We start from the raw sequence: 24,070 nt of genomic DNA, 5'->3' as shown, positions 1-24,070 counted from the left end.
TTGCTCAACATAATGTCCTCAAGGTTCATTCATCTCATTGCATGCCTAGTGACTTCATTCCTTTTTGAGCCATACCATATTCCATCGTATTCATATACTACTGTTTGCCTTTCTGCTCATCAGTTGATGGACACTTTGGCCACCTTCCATTCATTGGCTATCATGAGTAATGTAGCCATAAACAACAAAACTCTCTCAGTTTCTGTTTCTCTGTATGTTAAACTCTCCCTCATCTTTAAGGCAGTTTTGCTTGCTGAAGAATTCTTGGCTGGCAGCTTTTCTCTTAAATACATGATTTTAAGCGACCCTTTTCAATTATATCCACCTTCAATACAGCACTATGACTTGTAATCCCAATAACAAACTACCATCACCTCCACCAATTCCCATACATTTAAGTTCAAGCTCATTAACAAGTATCTACATATTAGGTAACTGCTCCCGCTTCTCTAGCTTCTGTCTATCTCTATGTCCCCTATATTTTATATTTTAAGACTCTGAGTTTACATTTTTCTAAGGGATTCACTTAGTGAAATTATACAATATTTGTTCTTTTCTGTTTTGCTTATTTCACTCAGAATTATGTTCTCAAAGTTCATTCATGTTGTCATCTGCTTCAGGGCCTCATTCCTTCTTACTGCTCATGTGCCAGTTTGAATCTGTTGTATGCCCCAGAAAAGCGAAGTTCTTTAATCCTCATTCAATATTGCTGGGTGGGTCTGAGAAGCTATGTCCTATTACTAGGTCTTGAAGATGTTTCCCTATATTTTCTTCTAGGAGTTTTATGGTATTGGCTCTTATATTTAGGTCTTTGATCCTCTTCATTTTTTTATAGGGATGAGGTAGAGGTCCTCTTTCATTCCTTTGGATATGGATAACCAGTTCTCCCAGCACCATTTATTGAAGAGACTGCTCTGTCCCAGTTGGGTAGACTTGGCAGCCTTGCCAGAAAAAAAAAATCTCTTGTTAATGAACTCTCTGTTTCTGTTTATTTATGAATATTTTAAACCCTCCCTCATTTTTAAAGAAGTTTAACTGTATAAAGAATTCTTGGCTGGCAGTTTTTTTCTTTCAATATCTTAACAATAATGAAATATTGCCTTCTCACCTCCGTGGTTTCTGATCAGAAATTGGCATTTAGTCTTATTGAGCATCACTTGTATGTGATAAATCACTACTTCTTCCTGCTTTCAGAATTATCTCTTCATCTTTGGCAATTCTTATTCTAATTAGTACATGTCTTGGAGTACATCTGTTAGGATGTTTTCCTGTTTGGAGCATGTTTCCCATTTGGACATGAATATTTAGGTCTTTCATAAGAGTCAGGAAATTTGTGTTCAATATTTCCTCAATATTCTTTTGGCCTTTTTTTTCCTTCTGGGACTGCCACAATGTGTATGTTTATGTGCTGCGTGCTGTCATTCAGTTCCCTGAGATGCTGCTTAATTTTTTCCATTATTTTATCTATCCATTCTTCTGTCAGTAAGATTTCTATTGTCCTCTCTTCTACTTTGCTTTTTCTTTTGCTTATTCAATCTGCTGTTGCATGCCTCTAGTGTATTTCTAATCTCATCTATTGTGCCTTTCATTTCCATAAGTTCTATTATTTTTCTTTGCATGGTTTCAAATTCTTCCTTATGCTTGCCCAATGTCTTCTTGATATCCTTTATCTCTTTAACTATGTTTTCCTTCATCTCCTTAAACTGGTTTAGGAGATTTGTTTGAATATCTTTGACTAGTTGTTGCAAGTTCTGAGTCTCTTCTGACTTTTTAATTTGTTCCTTTGACTGGGTCATATTCTTCTGCTTCTTAGTATGAAATATAGTTTTTTGCTGATATTTAGGCATCTGATTATGTTGATTTGTTTACTCTGATAGTCAGTTTTTCTCTCTTGTCTGGGGCTTTATTGTGTTTGGCTTTGTGTTGAGATGCTTTTTTGACACTTGGCTCAACCTATTCTAGATCTTTAGAATTACCTGTGTTTAACTGATCAAAACAGGCCTGGGACCCCTGAAAGGGGTACGGATCAGATCTAAAGGGCCTTGGGGAAAGGATCAGAAAGGATGCCAAAAAGCCAATTTTTTCTTGCCTCCCTAAAGCTGCAGTTTCCTGGTCTGCCCAGCAGATAGTGCTCTTTGGCAATTCTTTTCCCATAGCCCTAAGAAGCATTTTATTCTTTCAACTTCCAGTGAGTGGGTGTTAAAGCAATGACCACAGGGATACCTGTTCCGGGCAAGCTAAAAGTGATCCAGAGCTGGAATCCAGCAGTTCAAACTTGCTCATCAGAAGCCATTCTCAGCACAGGACTGTGTTCCCACTTGCTGCCACCCACCCCACGCCCCATTCCTGGGGTGGCAAGCCTTCATGTATGTCCCTCTCCATCTGGTAGCAGCCAGAAAGAGACCAGACCCTTCAGAGGCAAGCTTCAAGGGTGGGGGGATGGGAATCAGCCTTTGCTGCCTGAGCAATTCACTCTCAGTTTTTGCTGCAGCTTCTAAGTCTCTATGTCCTGCTCTTTCCTTTTTGCTGTATAGTGCTCTCCTGGTCTCCAGAGTCCTAGAACTGCTGATTCAGACAGTTTCTGCCTGTCCACTAACTGTTTTTATAGGAGGTGTGTGTCCTGTAGTTCCCTATTCTGCCATCTTCCCCAGTTTTGTATTATTTTTGCAAATGTCCTGAAGGTTTGAGATATTTTGAAATAAAAAATTATTTTAAAAAATGGAAGAGGAAGACAGAATAGTCCATCAGAGTGATGTAGGACTTGAGATGGCATTGATGGTTTTGAGAATGGAGGGGGTCATAAGCCAAGGAATGAGGAAAACTTCCGAAAGCTGCAGAAGGTAGGCAAGGAGATACATTCTTTCCTGGAACTTCCAGAAAGGAATGCAACCCTGCCAATACCATGATTTTAGCCCAGTGAGACCCAGGTCAGAATTCTGAGCTCAAAACTGTAAGGTAATAAATGTACTGTTTCAAGCTACTTAGTTTTATGGTACTCTGTTATGACAGCAATACCAAACTAACACATTTTTCACATGAGAGATCATTAGTCCCTTTTGATTCTAAAATTGTGTGAATCTATATAATTAAGGAACTCCTTTATTTTATTCTATTCTTACAAAAGATACAGCTACATTTCACAGGTGATATGATCTATCTTCATTGATGAATCCCTTAATGAGAGAAGAGTAAAAAGATAGACTACTGTTTCTGCAGATTACTTTCCAAGGAAATTTTTGTTTAAAGGACATGAAGTATCTAGTAGAAGCACAGAAAATGTAAACCAGATCCTCAGAATTATGGAAGTTTAGTGTATAGTCTGTAAGGGAGTTAAAATGTTCATTTACCCTCCCAACGAATAGGAGAGGGTACAATCCCAAAACATCAATCCCAGTACCTATCATTCCTCTTACAGGGGTTTAGCTGGTTGATTCACTTAGGTAGAGTATGCATACTCCTGTGTGCCATAGTCTACATCAATCCCTACTATTACAGTCCTGGCCAGAACTACCAATATATGTTACCTGTCTGGCTCTGCCAGCACTAAAGGTTCTAATATGGATAAAGCCAGGTATTTAAAATGCAAATATGATTAAAGGACTCATACTTTATGGTGTTACTAGTTATTACTTTAAATATTAGTTAACATGCCATCAGGGATTACCCGATATTAAAATAGGTTAAGACTGGACATAATGCTTTTAAGAATATCCGTCAGGAGAGAGAACAGGGATACATAGGTAAACCTGGAAAGAGTATTAGAAAGATTCAAGTAGATGAGAAAAAGAAACTCCAAGTCAAATTAAACTAATTTCTTAATTTTGCTGAACATGACTATGTCACTCAAAAATAATCTTGTGAAGCATAGAACAAATGACCACAAGTGTGGAATAACCTCAAACATGTAAGAAACAAAGAAGAGGAAGATCCCCTGTTTATCTACATCATGAGATAGTAGCAGGGCACAGGTGAAAGCCAGAAGGGTAAAAATAACCTTTCAGGTATGTTCAAGCAAAGATTTTTCTGAAACATCTAACACCCATTCGAGAAAGTATACCAGACCACTAAGGGCAACAATATTTATCTATTACCACCAGCTACTGAAGAGAGTGAATCAAAATAAAAAAGCAGAAACAAGAGACCCCTAAAGAACTCCACTGTTACCAAGTAAGGCTCAGTGTGCAGCAAAGCCCAGAAACCTAGAACTATCTGCTTGCTGTGTCTCCAGAAGAGGTTGTAGGAGCGGTCAACCACATAAAGACCAAATCTTACACCGACAGGTACATGGATGGTGATGATAAAAATAAAATCAACAAGTTGTGGAAAAAAAGTCTTATAACACATTAAAGTAACAGTTACCACTTAGAAGCACCTATGTTATGCTGGGTACTCTACAAAGTGCTTTATATACACTATAAACTCATTCTAAGGGCAATCCTGCAAGATATGTAGAATCAGTCCTGCTTCACAGAAAACAATACGGAAATGAAATAAATTACTTTTCTAAAGTCATACGATAGGAACAGCCAGAGGCAAGATCCAAACCCAAAGTCTATTCTTCACATTATACAAAACTGACTCCAGGTCACAGATTACCAATCACAATCTATCCATTTCTAAAATTTGTTTTCCTATTGCTTTCAAGCCCTCCCTGTCATCTCCTGGCTAGCCACAATTATAAAGGCCTCTAGTAGAACTAGTCAGGGCACTGAATAGTGGCAAGTCAATTTGGAAAGGTCTCTCTTTCTGAACTTCTGTCTGTTGTGCACCTCTGGCTTCCTGCCAGTTGCTGAACTGTTTTGTCAAATGCTTTGATACTATGGTGACAGGTCCTGAATAAAGTATGTTGTTATGGCAGCCACCAGATATTTATCTGAACTTGTCTCTTATAATCACACAAAATTTATGGGTTAGTGGTTGCCAGGGGCTGGGCAGAGGGAGGAAGGGAGAGTGACTGCTAATAGGTACAGGGTTTCTTTACGGGGGTATGCCAGTTTGAAAGGGTGCATGTACCCTAGAAAAGCCATGTTTTAATCCTAATCCCATTTTGTAAAGGCAGCCATTTCTTCTAATCCCTATTCAGTATTGTATGTTTGAAACCGTAATTAGATAATTTCCCTGGAGAGGTGACTCAATCAAGAGTGGTTGTTAAACTGAATTAGGTGGAGGCGTGTCTCCACCATTAGGGTGGGCCTTGATTAAGATGAAGAAGGAAAATGCCTCCGGGGAGCTGGAGAGGAAGCTAGCAGATGACGCCATGTTTGCCATATGCCCTTCTAGCTGAGAGAGAGAAGCCTGACTGTTCGCCATGTGCCTTTTCACTTAAAAGAGAAACCCTGAAATTCATTGGCCTTCTTGAACCAAGGTATGGATGCCTTTGACTGGACATTTCTATAGATTTATTTTAATTGGGACATTTTCTCAGCCTTAGAACTGTAAACTAGCAACTTATTAAATTCCCTTTTTAAAAAGCAATTCCATTCCTGGTATATTGCATTCTGGCAGCTAGCAAATTAGAACAGGGAATAACAAAAATATTCTGGAATTAGATACTGGTGATGGTTGCATAACTGTGAATATACTAAAAACCAATGAATTATATACCCAAAAGGGTGAATTTTATGGTTTATGAATTATAGCTCAATTTTTTAAATTATTGATATAATAAAAATGAGATATTGATGAAGATGTGGAGAAACTAGAACACTCATAAAATGCTGTTGGCCTTGGAAAAGAATTTGCCAGTTTATTAAAAAGTTAAAGATAGAGTTACCACAGGACCCAGCAATTCCACTCCTAGGTATTTAAACAGAAGAAATGAAAACATGTCCACCCAAAAAACTGTACCCAAATATTCATGCATTATCAATAGTAAAAATGTAGAAACAATCCAAATGTACCATTAACTGGTGAATGGATGAATGAAATGTAGCCTACTCATACAATGGGACATTATTCAGCCATAAAAAGTCATGAAGTACTGATATATGCCTCAATGTGGATGAATTTGAAAACATGCTGAGAGAAAGAAGCCAGTCAGAAAAGACCATGAACTGTATGACTCTACTGATATGAAATGTCTTAAAAGGGCAAATCTCCAGACAAAGAGAGAAAATAGATAAACAGTTGTCTAAAGATTGGGGTTTGAGGGAAATGGGGCATGACTGGTAATGAGTTTGGGGTTTCTTCTTGGAGTAATGTAAATGTTCTAAAATTATGGTTGCACAACTCTGTGAATATACTAAAATCACTGAACTGTATGTACACTTTAAATGGGTGAACTATATGGCATGTGAATTATAGCTCAAGAAAGCTTTTAAAATACATGGGCTACATGACAAGATAGAAGAGCTTTGAGGACATAATGATGAGTGAAATAAGCCAGACACAAAAGGATAGACACTGTATGACTCCACTCTTATGACCAAGGTAAAGGTAAAATTAGAGGCTTTTAATATAGAATATAGGGGACTTAGAGAAACACAGAAGCTAGAGATGGGTGAATGGTTAGCTAATGAGGTTGAACTCAAAAGTAAGGGAAAAGACAGGAGTGAAGGCAGTTCTCTAGTGGGTCTATAAGTAATATTGCCATACTGAAGGTAAACATGATCGAAAGGGGTTTCATAGACCTATGTGTCCCACTGATTAACACTAGATATATAAATCAGTGCTTGCAAGAATTACTTCAAAGATACTGAAGGTATGATTTGTGGACAAAGAGTATTTAAGTCCAGGGTACAGGGGTAAAACTGCTATTGCATGCTATGGGCTATGTTTAACAGGAAAACATCAGCAGTACCACAGAAACAGCAGGGGTAAATAATGGGAAAAGGGACAAGAGTTAAGGCGAGGTTTAGATTTCCAATTTGGTGAAGGTGTGTTTATTGCTTATTTCTCTTGGGAACAATGAATTTATCTAAAATTGAGAGTGTTGACGGACTGTGGACTTTGGGCATCACACATGTCTAATGAATGCAGTTGGCTGAAGGATGCACTGACTGAGAAGTAGATTGGTGAACGATGGTGTATACATATGATCAAATATTGTGCTGCTACAAAGAGGAACGAAGTCGTGAGGCATACAACAATGTGAATGAACCTGTGGGATATTTGGTGAAACAAAATAAGCCAGAAATGAAAGAACAATAATTGAATGTTCTCCTTTAGAAAATGTTTATAAGAAAACAGGGGCCTAGATTGTAAACTCTTATAGCAGACATAATTAGTACAGAGTGGTAATTATAATTTCTGGATTTTGAGAGGATGTTTTATGTATCTATAACCTGGTGTTTACAGATAAGAATGAATCTGATCAGGTCCAGATTAAGGTAACTCAGAACACAGGGGTAAGGAAGACAGTGTCCATATTTTAGAACCGTACCTACTCATTGAGACCAAAGGAAGAAAGGTTTATTTTGTATAGAACCTAAATTTTCTATAGCACATAATCTGGATAGCTCATTTGAACAACTGAAACACAGGAAGCCCAGAATAAGAATGAGGGCTTTTAATCCTATATAGCTTAATGTAATGCCTGGATACATCCTATAATATATTAAGCAGATAATCAAAAAGTATTGTCAAAGTCCTTTGAGAAATAGGAGAAAAAAAATACAGAACTATTAAACCTTATCATCAGGGAATCCCTCAATACTGTGTCAAGTTAAGGACACCCAAATCAATAGACCATGCCCTTGATCTTGAGGCTTACTCTTGTTTAGTTTACACAGGTAGCGGAGAAGCTTAGCCTACTTATAGGTATGCCTAAGAGTTACTCCTGGAGGACCTCTTTTGTTGCTCAGATGTAGCCTCACTCTCTCTAAGTTCAACTCTGCAAGTGAAAATCATTGCCCCCCCCCCCCCATGTGGGACATGATATCCAGGGGTGAAAGTCTCCCTGGCAGTGTGGGAGATGACAACCAGGGATGAGTCCGGCCCTGGCACCGTGGGATCAACAATTTCATCCTGACCAAAAGGGGGAAAAGAAGTGTAACTAAAAAAGTATCAGTGGCTGAGAGAGTTCAAATACAGTGAAGAGGATACTGTGGAGGTCACTCTTAAACAAGATTCAGTTAGACATTGCTATTTGCCAAACCCCAATCAAAACCATTCCAGCCAATCCTAAAGAACACCTATGGCAATATATAAGAATCTGCAAAGGTTCCATGCACTAGGGTAACTTTCCAGAAACCTACAACCTCCAGATGGGTCTCTGGACCAGATAAGTCCTGAAACCTAGAGGGCCCAGCCTGTCCAGAACATCAGCTAGTCCCCATCTCCCTACCCCATATTAGTGACAGCCTCTTCCAACATGAAAAAGCTAGAAGGGCCATAGCCCAAATACTCCTAAAGAGTAGGCTAGAAGGATCAAAGGTGATAGTGGAGTTATGAGAAGGTAGGGGATTAACAAATGAATATGATTGCTGAATCATTAAATTGCTATTTCTTTTAGTCTCTGGTATCTTAAGAGCAGCTAGAAGTAAAAATCTAAAATTGTGGAAATGTAACTCATACAAGACTCTGAGATCTGTTCCACAACTAATTGTTGTGCTGTGCTTTGAAAATATTGTTTTTTTGTATGTATGTTATTTTTCACACACATACAAAAAAGGTCGATTGTGATGATAAAAAAACATTGTTCCTTCTAGTCTTCTATATTCTGGAGCAGCTAGAAGAAAAATATGAAATGATGGTATGGTAGCCCATGACAAACTCTGGCATCTGTCCTGTAACTAATTCTGAAGAGTGTTTTGAAAACTATTGTTTTATTCTTTCCTTGCTTTGTATATATGTTATATTATACAACAAAAAAAATTTTTTTTAAATACATATGGCCAATTTTCATTAGTTTTTAGGATATTTACCTAATGCTGTGTCAGTTTTAACTACAATGAAAACCTGACTGTAATGTAGCTTGAAATCCTGAATAGTTGTCTATATCAAGTGGATTCAATTCCCTTAAGAAAAAAGAAAAAAAAGCACATAATACATGACAACTGGATATTCCCCTGGGGCCAAGTTCAAAGTTTTAGCAGGTTTATAGATATGCTGCCTCCAGGAAATCTATAAATAGTGACATGTCTCCTAATAATATCACCCTGTAATAGTATTGTAAAGAAGGATTTTATAAAACTTAACAGTAGCTAACTTTTCTTATGTAAAGAAGGATTGTAAAGAAAAGAGTTATGGGCCCCATCAGGCTAAGAAAAACAACCCCGGACTTCCCAGGGGCAGTTATCTGCTGCCTTTGTTATGCAAGGTTTTCTGCTGCCTTGGTTATGCAAGGTTGTAACTGCCGGAGAAAGTTTATCTAAGAATGCAACTGAGAAGGCTGAGTAAGGGAGTTTTGCACGAGACAGCTGCTTCTTGCATGAAGTAGCTCCCATGACTCATGTGCGAAAAATGTTTGTTATCTGCTTCTTGCAAAATATTTGTTATCTACTTCTTGCAAAATGTTCGTTATCTACTTCCTGCATAAAGCAGAACCTGTAACTCATGTTCAACCCTCAAACCCCACCCCCTTATACTGGCCCTCAAAAAGCTTCCCAAAATCCAGGCTCGGGGCTCTCTGTTCCTGCGTGTTCAGTGAGCCCCACGCATGTGTGGTAAATAAACCCCTTGCGTGTTGCATGAGAGAACGTCTCTTGGAGTCTTCCTTTGCGTGGCAAAACTCTCGAATTCTCGAATTCTTACAGTATAGGGTACTACTTTCCAGTAACTAGTATTTGGACACAAGAAATATTACTATCAATTAAAGTAGGAAAGGGAGTATAGAATGAGTAAATTTACCTAAATTTATGTTCTCAGAAAGTATGTACAGAACACTTACAAACTTAGCTCAGGTTTAAAATTGAAGATTATGTTTTACATGCCATTTCACATTTAAAAAGCTAATCTTTTATTAGAAAATCATTCATGTCCAAAATTAGAAATGTTATTACCTTAATTATTTAAGAGTAAAAAAAAAAAAGGGTAGTAAATACATTCCTATTGAGTCCCTAAAACATCAACTCTTTGTATTGTTAGTTTTTTTTTTTTTTTTAACATGGGCAGGCACCAGGACTCGAACCCGGGTCCTCAGGCTTGGCAGGCAAGCATTCTACCTGCTGAGCCACCGTGGCCCGCCCTGTATTGTTAGTTTTGACATAAAGAATGGATTAGTAAGAAATAAGAGAGGAGATATCTTTAGGAGGCTTATGCAGTAATCCAGCTAAAGATAAAGATGCTAAATGAAGCTGGTGGTAGTGGAGATATAGAGAAGGAGACAATCTAAAGCAATCACAGGGAGATACAATCACTTAGACTCAGTGATTGGATATGTATAGAAAGAGGACAGGATTAAATGGTCTCTCAGGGGTGGGGTTCTGGGAAGTAAACTCTGAGGAAAGTTCTATAAGCAATCCTAAAGCTTTCCAGCTGGGGTCCCTTCAAGGTTTAGAAAAGAATGATTCTAGCCTCAAAAGAATCATTCTATTCAGCTTAAAATTATTTTACCTACCTATACTTATGTATTCTTTTAATTTAACAACAAAATTTAAAGGACAAAGTAAAATGCATTCCTTAAATATGAAACATTCTATAGATATATTAGAGGTAAATCACCAAATTTTAATAGTATTTAGACTCTACCATTTCTACTTAGAAATTCACAGCTCAGAAAGTAATTTTATAATATAAAATAGTTAAGTCTTAGCAAGTGACCTAGAATCAGAAGGAAGATTTGAACTTAGTTTTTATAACTTCTGATCAATTTTCCTTTTCTCTTAAACTCACTTTGTATAAAATGGGCAAAATAATTTTAATAATAAGCTGTATGACGACTATTCCTAAGTTTTATAAATCACATATTTCAATACATTAGGGGTAGTAATTCTACACATATTTGCTCATGTGATAGTAAGTACTCAATAATATTAAATTATATAATCACATGAAGGAAACCGGAAGAAGGCTATGGAAGGGAGAGTAGAAGACTCCATAATCAAGCTATGACTGACCCTTAGAGATATGCAACAGGTCTCAGCTCTGAAAAACAGCAGAAGATCCTATTAGAGAGGCACAGTCAGATGGTATGTTCTTGAATTATAGTTTTAGAATAAATGAACTTATATACATATAGTACTATTTACCCCTCAGATCATTTTAAGAAAATACTTCCATATTTCTTGGCAAAAATTACTTTAATTTGCTTTAAGTCTACTGAAAGAATTAATTTGAAGAAACTAGAAATCTTATCTTACTCTAAAGGAATATAATTTAAAAAAAAAGGATATGGATAATGTGACTATATTTCTATTCTGCCAAAGACATAAAGAAGAGTAGAAGATGGGAGATGTTGCCCTTTATTCACCAGAGCATTATGAAAAGACTGCTGACTGGGTAAAATGGTGCTACATCCTAATCTAGGATATATTAGAACTCTTTAGTACTACCTGTTTCTAATAAAAAATAACAAAGGGTGCCTTGCAATTTAGGTAAAAACTCATAGCTCTGAACTTTAACCATCAAACTATATATGAAAACTATCAAATACTCTGAATTACCTTGTGACCAAAGTGATACAGATAATCAAACCTGAGGTATTATTCAACATTGATATGAGGTATATTAATATATATTCATGTATATTATTCACCTAGAATAAGATGAAAAGATCCTAAAAATAACATGGAGGAAGATTTTACTGGAACATAAACTTACAAATTAGAGATCAAATCTATGGTAATGAGAGAAAGAAAATTTTAAGGTGGATATTGGTAGAAAATGGTCTAATTTATAAAGAAAGGAGACTATATTTAAAGTATCTACTGAGAAAACGTACAAATAATGTCAATTTCAGCACTGTTTATTACAAACTACTAGGAACAGTCATAAGGAAGTGGTTCACTAAACTACAGTACACTCAAACAATGGAACACTGTGGAGACATACCACATGCATGGAATACATAGTTCAAGCTACACGTGCTATCTTGGTGAACTAATTCCAGAATGTATTAACAGAACACAAGGAAACTACAGCACAGTATACACTGAATGGGACTGGAAGATCTATTTTTAGTTAAAGAATAAAAAGCATAAATAATAATTATTTTTTTAAATACCTGATGGTTTCTTAGCAGTGCCTTTTTTGCTTCTGGAACTTCTTTTTCCAGATAGTTTTTTGTCCTTTTCCAAGAAGGCCTGTTCATCTCTGGGGACTTCACAAGAAGTGTTTTCTGAGTTCTTACTTGCAGCTACCTCACAGCTTGACGTGCAGCTTTCATTATTGTTGAGACTATCTTGTTCTGATACTGCGGGTTTTCCCATTGCACTGTTACTGTCAGTTAGATGCCCACACTCATCCTCATCAAGTTGATTTTCATTTTCATCTGATACTGAAGATAAGCGTGTTACTATACTTTCCACACTGTCATCAGGACGGCACCCATCTTGTGGTTCTATCTGCAGGTTATCTGTAGGGGTTTCGCTGTCATCCATTAGAGCACCCTCTATTGAACTCTTCAAATTTCACTAAAGTCCTTCCATGTCTAAAATGATAAAAGAAAAAAAAGAACAAAGAAAAAAATCTACTTGATCTTCTGTGAATTCTCTGTGATCTTTGATTTTTCTCTTCTCTTGGTTCATTTTACTGTAAGTAGGGAAGAGAAGGAAATAACTAAATCTCATTCCTACTCCCTTTTCCCCATTCGCAACCCTCCTGAATCTTACCTAGTTCTCCCTTTAACAACAGTTTTCAACCCAGGCCGCATGCTAGAATTACCTACAGAACTTGCCCAAATTCTATCCCAGACCAATTAACTGGAATCTCTGGGACTGAACCTGGGCACTGATTTATTTTTCTTTAAGTTCTGTAGGTATTCAAATGTGCATCAACATTGAGGCTGCTGCCTTAATGGAATAAATTACTAGTTAAATGAGATTATCTGTTGAAATCAACCACTTATGTCTAGGCATTTACCAGACAAGTGAAAGCTAGGTGTATAACCCTTCTCTGGTCTAATAGCAGTAATATTTGCAAATGTAAAAAAAAAAAAAAATTGAAAAATGCAACTGTTGGAAAATTCCAGTTATATGAGAGATCAAAGCACATATATATGCTCATTACCTCTTATTACATCTTTTAGTTCCTAAAAATAAGCCATGAAAAGCACCTTGTCAATAAACTGTCAGCAAATTCCTCTCATACAGTTAAAAAAAAAAGTAAGAAAGGAAAAAAACTGGAAATAAATATCTAAGTCTACTCCACGGACACTGCTAACATTGTAAAGCTCTATAAAACAGATTTTTCAAGCCCTTTATCAATCAATTCATGTTCTATCCTTTCATATCATCCAGATACATATTATATTTTAAAGAAAAATGATACCAGGCCAGATTTAGATATTTTTATGCTTGCCAAGCATTATTTTGTGTCTGAATAAAATATAACATTCCTGGAATTCTGAAACAAACCTCAGGGACAGGACTTTTAAAATTCTTCAAATTAAGAAGTACAAATGCTTACTCTTCAGAAATATGCAAATAATGTAGAATTCTTAAAAACATGAAAACAAAGTACAAAATAAAACATTATCCCTATGCTTATTAGATCACATAATTTTGCAACTGGAATATTGTTGTTTGATTCAGAAAATAAACAATAAAATGGAAAATATAAAAGCATTTAGGACTTGAACTTCCTAGTCATTGGAGACGTGGCTAGTATTGTATTTCTTAAAATACTTATGATGTGTCTCTATTGACAAATACGTAGTATGAAAAGTAAAATGATTTAACTAGATCTAGAATAACTTCGTTTAGACCAAAAAAAATTCTAAATAAATATATCACATTATTATTTTAATGAAGTATCTTTACAATCACTATCATGAGAAAATTCAAAACCAAATGACTTTTAAAATGTATGTGTGCAGTTGTGTGGTTATAACAGGATAAAACTGTAAGCCTAAAATTCTAGTAACATCCTCAGCTGTTTTCTAATTTAAATATATCAAGTAATATTCTGACATGTATTTGCAGTTGAAAGTAAAAGAGTTTTACTTGTGAAAGGTAAACAGATCACATGCCAAGGCAGACAGTAGCGAAAAGAAAAGCCCAAAACAGTAACAGCTACCTCTCACTGAGCTGCTCTATCATGCATCAGAAACAGCACCAAGCATTTTACATATCTTTTTTCTAATCCTTAAAACAAGCCTACATGAATACCTTCCATGGAAATGAAGAATCTGGAGGCTCAGAGAGGGAAAATAATTTAAAACCATATTCTCGGAAAGAGGTGGAACTGCATCTGAAGCCAGGTCCTCCTGAGTATTGCAAGCATAAGTGGCTAATAGCACAGGCAGATACGTAAGGTTCAAATTCTGGCTCTGTCTTTTAACAAGCTCTTAACAAGGTGTAACCTTAGGCAAGTTATGCTGCATTTCCAAGTCTCAATTTTCTCATTTTTAAAACTGGCAAATTTTTAAATCTACCTATCTCAATGAGTCATTTTCAAGGCAACACTGCAGATAAAGCACTTAGGAGAGTGCTTACACACACTAAATACTCAATAAAAACCATGATTCGTTCCTAAGAAATCTCACAGGTTGGCATTAAGTGGTAGATTTACTAAAGTGAGTCCTCATCCTTACTGCAGGCTCAGAAACTGTGCTTTGCCAGACCTTCCAGAAATTATTGGATTTTTTTTTTGGTGATTGTTATTTTTCATTTATTTATTTATTTTTTGCATGGGCAGGCACTGGGGATTGAACCCGGGTCTCCGGCATAGCAGAGAAATAATTTTATTAGATTTTTAATGATAGATTGACGTTAACTAGCATCATTTGAGAACACAAAGATCTTAAGATACGATGGGATGTCTCATTCATTTCCTGCAATGTTTCAGATGTTGATTCTCAGTACCCTGTTTCAGATGACTAAGATCTCTAGAACTTAGTATTTGAAGCTTCTTGATAGTATAAAATTACAGATAGCATTTGCAGCTTTATTGAGGGTCATGAAACAGGCCCCGAATTAAACTTTTCACCAACACTCTTATTCAATCCTCATAATAATCCTATCAGAGAAGAAATTTTAGTCCCATTTTACCATAAAGAAATCAAGGTTCATACCCTGTCAAAATCATTCAAGTAGTAAGCTGTATAAATGGAATCTGGACAGTTATAGTCCTGCGGCCAGAAATTTGAACATATACTCTTTGGACAATGGAGTAAAAAATAACTAATAGACTATTTCATTCCTGCCATGGTATGCCACAATGAAGCAACTCCACCCTACAGCAAAGGACACATCTCTAATGACCAGGAAGTTCAAGTCCCTGCGTGCTTTTCTCTCCTTCCCTGGGTAGTACTGGATCTCCAAAATGCTTATGATCTCTAAACCATTTTTCTATATTGGCCACCTACTTCTGATGAGGACTTTTGGGGGGCAAATATGCTATTTAAGTTAAGTACTATAATGAGTAAAATAGGTATTCCTTCCTTTGGAATGCAACACATTTTGCCTTGACTACTTTGTGATGGCATAATTTGCTGAACTCTGGAAAGGTACTTTCTAAACTCACTCTTACATTCTTTCCAAGGTGTGAATATGCTATAATTTATTTTTTTACAAGAATCTACCAATATTTAAGGCCTACCTCGAAATTCACATATTCAGATTAGCACTCCCAGACTTCCTCATCCCCATTAATTCATTAAGACCCATACTTAATATATTCTTCTTCTACAGCACTCTGTACTACTCATAAAATCCTCCCCAAATACTGTTCTGTGCTATATATTTCTGCAAATGTGTCTTACTAGATATAAGTCTTTTGAATACCCATAATCAAGACATAGATAATAATTTTTTTCGATTGGCCCTGGGTCTCATACCTATTAGATATATATAGGAAAAGGAGAATCGATTTTCTACAGTTTTTGTCTGAAACAGACAGGCACATGGTTCCCATCTGTTCCACTGCCCTCACTCTGAGAAGGGCCCTGCTACACAATATTTGGCTTTTGTCTGCATTCCTAACACATTTAAATTTTAAAACTTTAATTTAAGCAATGGATAATTTTCTTAATGGGATATCTAATCTGTACAGTCTTACTGTTTTTGGAAACTGTTATTTTTGTCCCTTCTTGCTCTTTCCTTTCCTACAGTGTTACCAACAAAATTTCAATAGACTGACTTTCCAATACACACTATATTTCACTATGTGAAGGCATTTGCGCAAGAGAAAATCACGAGGAAAAAGAAGCTCAATTGGCACACAGCATTTGTAAAATATATGCTAACATTGCATAGGACCTGCGAGATTTGAAGTACAGTTGAGATCAAAGTTATATCTGCTGTATCTAAACTGCATGACTACCCTATAAGAGTCCGTAAGTCTACACTAATTGTCACAAAAGAAACAATGACACACTGCAATCACTGCTACAGCACAGACTCTGGCATATTTTGCCTTTTAAAAGCATGATAGTCAGTGCTGCTTAAGTTTCCAGACTCTTGTGGCAAAATAGCATTCCAAATACGTACATTGTATAAAAGTTACTTGACATGTTGACTCAGTACAGAAGAACTTCAAACAAATATATTCAAGTGAAGTTTATAAAACTTGAAAAACCACAAAACTTTGAAAAAGAAGCTTAAAATAAATAACTTAGAGTAACAGACTAACAAAATCTACAATTTATCAAAAACATAATCTGAATCCCAGGTATGATTTGACTTCATTTTTGATATATCTTACCAAGTCCAAAGAGAATAAACATCATGTTATTACACTTAAAAATTATAAATTATATTAATTTAAATTATAAGTTAAATTAATTAAAAATTAATTTATAAGGATAATTATATGCTATTACTTATTTTATTAAAATACTTTAAGGAGAATATGAATGCTATTTTTCTGAAATCCATATAAATTAGGCCTACATACTGTACTTTTACTTATAAAAGATAAGATTCTTCTTGAGAAGTAACCCTAAATTCAAATTGGGTAATTTAGACCAGACCAAAATTTAGGAAGAGCCAAGTCAAGAAGATATCCTATTAACCCCAAATTCAAATTTGGCTACTCACAGTCAATTCAAAATTGAGGAAAAAAGTCATCAAACCCATACGTTATTCTTTATTATAGTGATTACCTTCACCATTTTTATTCACACACTTTCAGCATTTTATTTGCAAGATGTGCCACTTTATTTGCACAAATACCTTCACATAGTGAAGTATAGTGTGTATCGGAAATATAGTATGTATCTTACTGCGAAATATATAGTTTCCTGTGATTTAGCTATCTTTGTTGACAAACATGTACTTGCAGACAATTTTCAGCATACCAGCAACCAAAAGTAGAACTCAGAAGAGTGATCCTCAAAATTTTTGTGACCAACTAAAAAGTCATTGTTTACTGAGATCCTATAGATACAAAGTATATACATACATAAAGTTGAAACAAAGGTTTCACGAAGCTTAACATGTGAAGCACTCAGAAATTCTTCATTCTGTTCAACAGTAGTTTTTTTTAAGTGCCAATCAAGACTCAGTAGGGTTCACTTTGCATCCCGTTAATGAGTGTTGCCCACAGCAATATGGTACTAGACAATTTCTGGGAATTGATAACGTCTCAACCTGTAAACCAGAAGACTTCGCAGTTATCGCCAAATGTTTTCTTTTTTTAAAATGCAATTTTATTGAGAGATATTAATACATCCACATACCACATAACCATCCTAATTGTCAAACAGCGGTTCATAGTATTATCATAAAGCTGTGCATCTATCATACTGATCAATTCTGTAACATTTAACATTACTCCAAAAAAAAGAATAAAAGTATAACCGAGAAATCAGGTTCTAAGGGATGGTTTCGATTAGTAAATTGTATTATAAAATTCCTTTTTGCTTTCTGGAATATTGAAGTAGACAGGGAAATACGTGAGATCCCTGAATTGTAGTCAAGTTGCCTTGATAACTGAAATGAGTGTAAGAAGCCCTTATATTATTCTGTGCCTTTGTGATTGTAAGAGCTGGTCATTCTCTTGTAAAGTAAAGGCCCTAATGCTAATGAAGTCGGCTATTAAGTACTTCTTCCTTTTGGTTTTACACTTTTAGTACTGAAGTGATAACTCTGCCTCCCCTCCTTTCAACTTATGTTCTACACTTGTCTCCTTTTCTGCTTTGAACTTAACTATGTGAAATGACCCCATCTTTCCTTAAAAACCTTGAACCACATAAACTCGGGGAGACAGATTTTGGGCCGTTAGGCTGTCTGCTTTCCTGCTACATGTGTAGTAACAATAAACTTTCTCTCTTTGAAACTCTGATAACTCAGAAATTCAGCGCATCAGGCAGAAGAATCCATGGCCTCTGGCCAATAACAATTTGGCGACCCAGATGGGATGAATGCCAGAATCTCTGGAGCCCCAGAAGAGCAGGTGAGTCAGGTAACCGAGAATCTTTTTGCGGCCGCTGGACTCAATTTAGTCTAGAGGCTCAGTCCCTGGGGTTTCTCTGTTCTGCCAGCACTCCAGACACTTTTGGCGCCTTCAGAAAGCTTCAAAGAGAGAAAATGTTTCCACGCCCAGACAACTGACTAGGTAAGTGGGTTATCAGGGTAAAAGTAGATCAGGAAGTAAACAGGCACTTTGAGTCCTCTTGACCTAGGCCAGGGTCACACTTTCACAATGATCCCTTTGCTCTGATTTCTACACTTTCTGATTTTGGTACCATACTATACAGGTTTTGCTGACTGGGTTAGTGGGTCCAAGGTAGAAATGGATCGGGAAGTAAATAGGCGGTTCAAATCCCCTTTGACCTAGGCCTGGGTTATGCTTCCAGAACAATCCCCTTGGCTCTGACCTCTCTATGTTCTGATTTTGTACATCCTGTAATGAACAGGATTTGAAGCCCCGACTTAATCCAATAATTAACTGATGTTTAATGAAATTGAGGAGACCTAGGTATTGTTAAAATTGGTGTGATAAATGTTTTATGTCTAATAGGTAATTGATATATTTTGTGTGTGTTCTGTACAGGGTTTGTGGCCCTGGCATTAATTTGTCATTGACTATAGTACTAAAAAATGATTGGTATTTCATGAAGTTAAATATGCCTGCTAAAATGCTAGCCAGTGTGTTACCTGGTGATAGTAGGAATTAATGCCTGTTTGTTAGTTGGTGTGTCCAGTCTAGTTTTAATTGATGTGTTCCTGCATTTGTACTGGTCAAATGTTCGTAACTGGTTACTGATTATGGAAATTCATTTAAAAAGGGAAGTGTTGGGATGTATTGATAGTTGAAAAGATTTTGGTTATGAATCTATGAAAAAGGGTTTATTTCTGTAACATGATCTGGCCTCAATATAATTTAAATGAAAATATTACCATTATAGTTAAAGCTATTACAGTTAGAATTGTTCTGCAAAAAGGTAGAAATGGGATGAGATAATATATCAAATCCTTTATCTGTCCCTCTAAATAGGATTTCTCTGTTTCTGTTTTAAGTAACTAATTTTCTGTTTGTGTCTGTATGCACTTTCAGTGTATATTCTCATACCTAAAATTCTTAAAGAGCTCTATTTGAACTGCTTAGAAATAATTAACTACCTAATATGAATATAAATTGATATTTTCCGAAGTAAAAGAATGAAAAGAGAAAAAAAATCTGAATGGCAAGATTCAAAACCTTGGTTTTGTAATTACTGTAAACAAACCAGGACATTAGAAAGAAAGCATTCCTGGAATTTCCTTAAGACAGCAAAAAATGCCAAAGGGCTGCCTCTGGAAAAAGTAAAGATCTTTTCCAGTGGTTCTGGTCACAACTTTTAGTAAAATCTAATAATTGGAAATTGTTAAAAGAAGAGCATAGAAACTTTCAATTCCATGGCCCTCACCTAAAACTTTCAAATCCAAACCCAGCAAGCTGGCTATCTTCCTGTTTGTGCAACCAGTTCCTGCCCTAAGGCCCAACTACCTAAAGCAGGTAAGGATGAGGGCAAAGCACAGAAAGATATGAGAAGATGTGGTTTAAAATTCTTTTTTACTGAGTCTGGAGATTAGAAGTGTTAAGCACAAAAATGCTATAAAATAGGCCATGTTTGTTAATATTACCTTTGCAGTGGTAATAATCAAATCATTATTAATATATAAACAGTTTTGGGATAGAGGTAACTGAATAAAGTCTAATTACTAAATTTCAGTAAGTAAAAATGAAAGATCTTTGAGAGATAAGGAAAAGTTTTCCTGGATTTAGACTTGGGACAAATTAAACAATTGCAGTTTATTTTCTAGACCTGATAGTCAATGTTCTTTTACAATCATCTATATTTTAAAATATTATGAAGACAGATTTTTTTCAGCCTCTGATAAAAGGAATTTTATGGTAAATTTTGAATTGAACAAATGCAATTTTATTCTGCTTGAGTGTGTTCATCTTAAACGTATATCAGCTTACTGATAAACTAGTATTGTAAATACATTCTTGAAATTCCTCTTAAAATAGCCTAATTAAATAGGTTAGGTTACATGAAATGAGCAATGTACCTGGTAATAATAACACTTGTATAAAGCACAATAAAATTAAAAATATGCTACTGCTTCAAACATTCTATTTAAGAAATCAGTTAAGTTTAGTAAGAAATATAAATAGATTTTTTATAGCTTTGATTACCTAAATTGCAAAGAATCTGGCTTTTGGTTTCTTGGCCATTTTGGTTTCTTAGCCATTTGTATATGAAAGAATCTGAATTTGGTAGTGGTTTTATTAATGTCAATCAGAATATTTGTCAGTAAATGCTGTCATAAATAAGGAAAACCTAATTCTTAGCTTAAAAGAGCTTATTAGAATATACTTGTACCAGGACATAGTGTAAAACAGTCGCAATGAAGGAATAAAAATGCTGGAAGAATTTAAAAAGCAGAGAGATAAAGAATGATCTAAAAAGTCCTCATAAAGATGAAATGTGTAAAACCTTTAAATAAGAAAGTAGCATTTAAACAAATTGAACTCTGAACTAGTTTTAGAAACCATAATTTAATTTTGTGAAATAACACATTCATGGCATTATTTAGCAGTTGGGAATACTGTTGAGAAAAATTTGAGTATTTTTCTGGATATAGATCCCTTAAATATCAAAAAGCTGATTACATTTCAAACTTGGGGTTCTCCTGACCTCTGAAGGTATGCTGAATTGGACTGAGAGATTTCAGATATATTATAAAATAATCATTTATGTGTTTTGAGTATAAAGTATATAGATGCCTGGCTGTGTTCTAAACCCAAGCATAAATTTCTTCCTTCCTCCATTATTTTAAAGTATCTCTGTCTCTTTCCCCTTCATGAATACTGTTATTGGAAGGAAGTATTCAGGGTTCAAAAGCTTTGTGTATTATATATATATATTTTAAAAAGCAATCTTTTGTTAAGCTGAGTATTTATACAAAACTGAAGTTTAGTATTCTCCCTGTTAAAATTTTAACAGAATAATGTCCTTGTTATTTATTTCAGAAGACAAGTCTTCTCACTGTTAGGGAAACACTGTTACAAATAATTTGTTCTTTCACCTTGTATAAGCAAAGTGCTAAAATAGCTTATTGCATAAGAGGTGTCTGGGAAATATTATAACCAAAATCCCTTTAAGGGATTTTCTATCCTGTTGCTCATTAAATCTGTATAGGTAAAATATTCATATATTTAGGGATTGTATAAATTCCTAAAAATTTGACAATATTCTCACTGTCAATGTTGTATCCTGATATTAATCTGTATGATGTTTAGCAATAGTATGTTGTTAGTCACGGCTTTAGTTATTCTAAGAAGGTTATAAATCATAGAAACAGCCAAACTGTCAGGTGCACTGCTTTGCTTTCTCTAAAAGTATATGTGCTCGCATTATTTACAATTGCAAAGAGATGGAAACAGCCAAACTGTCCATCAACAGAAGAGTGGCTAAACAAACTGTGGTATATACATATGATGGAATATTATGCAGCTGTAAGACAGAATAAAGTTATGGAGCATATAACAACATGAATGGACCTTAAGGACATCATAATGAGTGAGATTAGCCAGAAACAAAAGGACAAATACTGTATGGTCTCACTGATATGAACTGACATTAGTGAGTAAACTTGGAATACTTCGTTAGTAACAGAGACCATCAGGAGACAGAAATAGGGTAAGATATTGGGTAATTGGAGCTGAAGGGATACAGATTGTACAATAGGACTGAATGTAAAAATTTAGAAATGGACAGTACAATACTACCTAACTGTAATACAATTATGTGAAAACACTGAATGGAGCTGAATGTGAGAATGATAAGAGGAAGGAGGGCTGGGGGCACAAATGAAATCAGAAAGAAAGACAGATGATAAAGACTGAGATGGTATAATATAGGAATGCCTAGAGTATATAATGATAGCGACTAAATGTACAAATTTAAAACATGTTTTTGCATGAGGAAGAACAAAGGAATGCCATTATTGTAGGGTGCTGAAAATAGATGGTACTTAATATTTTAAAATTTCAACTAATGTGTGAGACTAAAGCAAAAAATGTTTATTTGGTACAAATCTATACTTTGACTAGTGCATCCCCTAATATAACTTATGTAGATAGTTGATTGAACACCTTAAGTACATGGAACTTTGTATAGGACATGAGATTTTGTTGGTTTGTCCAGACTGATGCCCTGATAAATCCCAGAGTTATTCGAACAGTGAATAAAAAAGTATTTGCAAAGTCCCTTTTGGGGAATGGTGAGAAAGGGGGAAAATTCAACTTCCCCAAGTTGAATTCTTGATATTCTCACAAGCAGCATGGACAACCAAAGCTATAGGCTGAGCCCCCAATCTTGGGGTTTGTTGATATGAAACTTAACCCTACAAAGAATAGGATAAACCTACTTAAAATTAGACCTAAGAGTCATACCCAAGAGAACCTCTTTTGTTGCTCAGATGTGGCCTCTCTCTCCAGCCAACACAACAAGCAAATTCACCACCCTCCCCCTGTCTACATGGGACATGAGTCCCAGGGGTGTGGACTTTCCTGGCAACGTGGGACAGAAATCCTGGAATGAGCTGAGATTCAGCATCAGGGGTTTGAGAAAACCTTCTCAACCAACATGGGGAAGAGCGAAATGAGAAAAAATAAAGTATCAATGGCTGAGAGATTTCAAACAGAGTCGAGAGGTTATCCTGGAGGTTATTCTTACACATTAAATACATATCACCTTGTTAGTCAAGATGTACTGGAGAGGCTGGAGGGAACTGCCTGAAAATGTAGAGCTGTGTTCCAGTAGCCAAGTTTCTTGAAGATGATCGTATAATGATACAGCTTTCACCATGTGACTGTGTGATTGTGAAAACCTTGTGTCTGATGCTCCTTTTATCTACCTTATCAACAGACAAGTAAAACATATGGACTAAAGATGAAAAATAGGGGGAACAAATGTTAAAATAAATTTAGATTGAAATGCTGGTGATCAGTGAGGGGGAAGGGTTGGGGGTATGGTATGTACGAATTTTTTTCTGTTTTCTTTTTATTTCTTTTTCTGAATAGATGCAAATGTTCCAAGAAATGATCATGATGATGAATATGCAACTATGTGATGATATTGTGAATTACTGATTATATGAGTAGAACGGAATGATCAAAAGTTAAGAATGTTTGCGTTTGTTTGGTATTTTTTGGTATTTAAAAAAAATTAGGTAATAATAAAAAAGTATGTGTTCAACTTTACAGGAAAGTTGAACAAATATATATGTTATATTTTATCTGTTAAATAATATAACTCTGGTAAATGTATAAAAGTGAAACAAAACAAAACTGCTATGGTTTCTTAATATAAAACAATTATCTAATGTTTTTATTTTGAAAGAAGTTTTATTTAAGCTCAGATTGTAACTGTTAACTGTTGTCATTAAATTCTGAGGTGCTTTACTCTCTGGATAAAACCCAGTAGTTCCCTGGAACTTTAAGTGTCTGTGTGACACCTGAAACTCCAGATTTGGTTCTCCAACTCTAAAAGTTAGCATGGGTCCACACAGCAATGGTTAAAAAAGTAACTGAG

At 35.5% G+C, this 24,070-nt stretch overlaps 1 protein-coding gene across 9 annotated transcripts in view; it reads right to left on the bottom strand.

Annotated features, from left to right (window-relative positions):
* Nucleotides 1-24,070, bottom strand: part of CNST (consortin, connexin sorting protein) — a 140,571-nt gene that overhangs the window by 80,861 nt on the left and 35,640 nt on the right. For 5 of the 9 annotated variants that reach the window (XR_013179215.1, XR_013179216.1, XM_077168533.1 and 2 more), the window contains exon 2: nucleotides 12,104-12,529. The exons of 1 other annotated variant lie outside the window; for it this stretch is intronic. Coding sequence is in view for 6 of the 8 variants with exons in the window: in XM_077168533.1 (XP_077024648.1) it covers nucleotides 12,104-12,479 (376 nt within the window). In the remaining 2 variants the exon portion in view is untranslated. Of the gene's footprint in view, nucleotides 1-12,103; nucleotides 12,631-14,207; nucleotides 16,573-24,070 lie in introns of those variants that run through there. 3 more of the 9 variants (XM_077168535.1, XM_077168536.1, XM_077168534.1) reach the window with 3 other exon arrangements.

This window comes from Tamandua tetradactyla, chromosome 7 (genome assembly GCF_023851605.1).
Source record: "Tamandua tetradactyla isolate mTamTet1 chromosome 7, mTamTet1.pri, whole genome shotgun sequence".
In the NCBI taxonomy this organism is placed as follows: Eukaryota; Metazoa; Chordata; class Mammalia; order Pilosa; family Myrmecophagidae; genus Tamandua; species Tamandua tetradactyla.
This window is presented reverse-complemented; position numbering and strand designations above follow the sequence as displayed.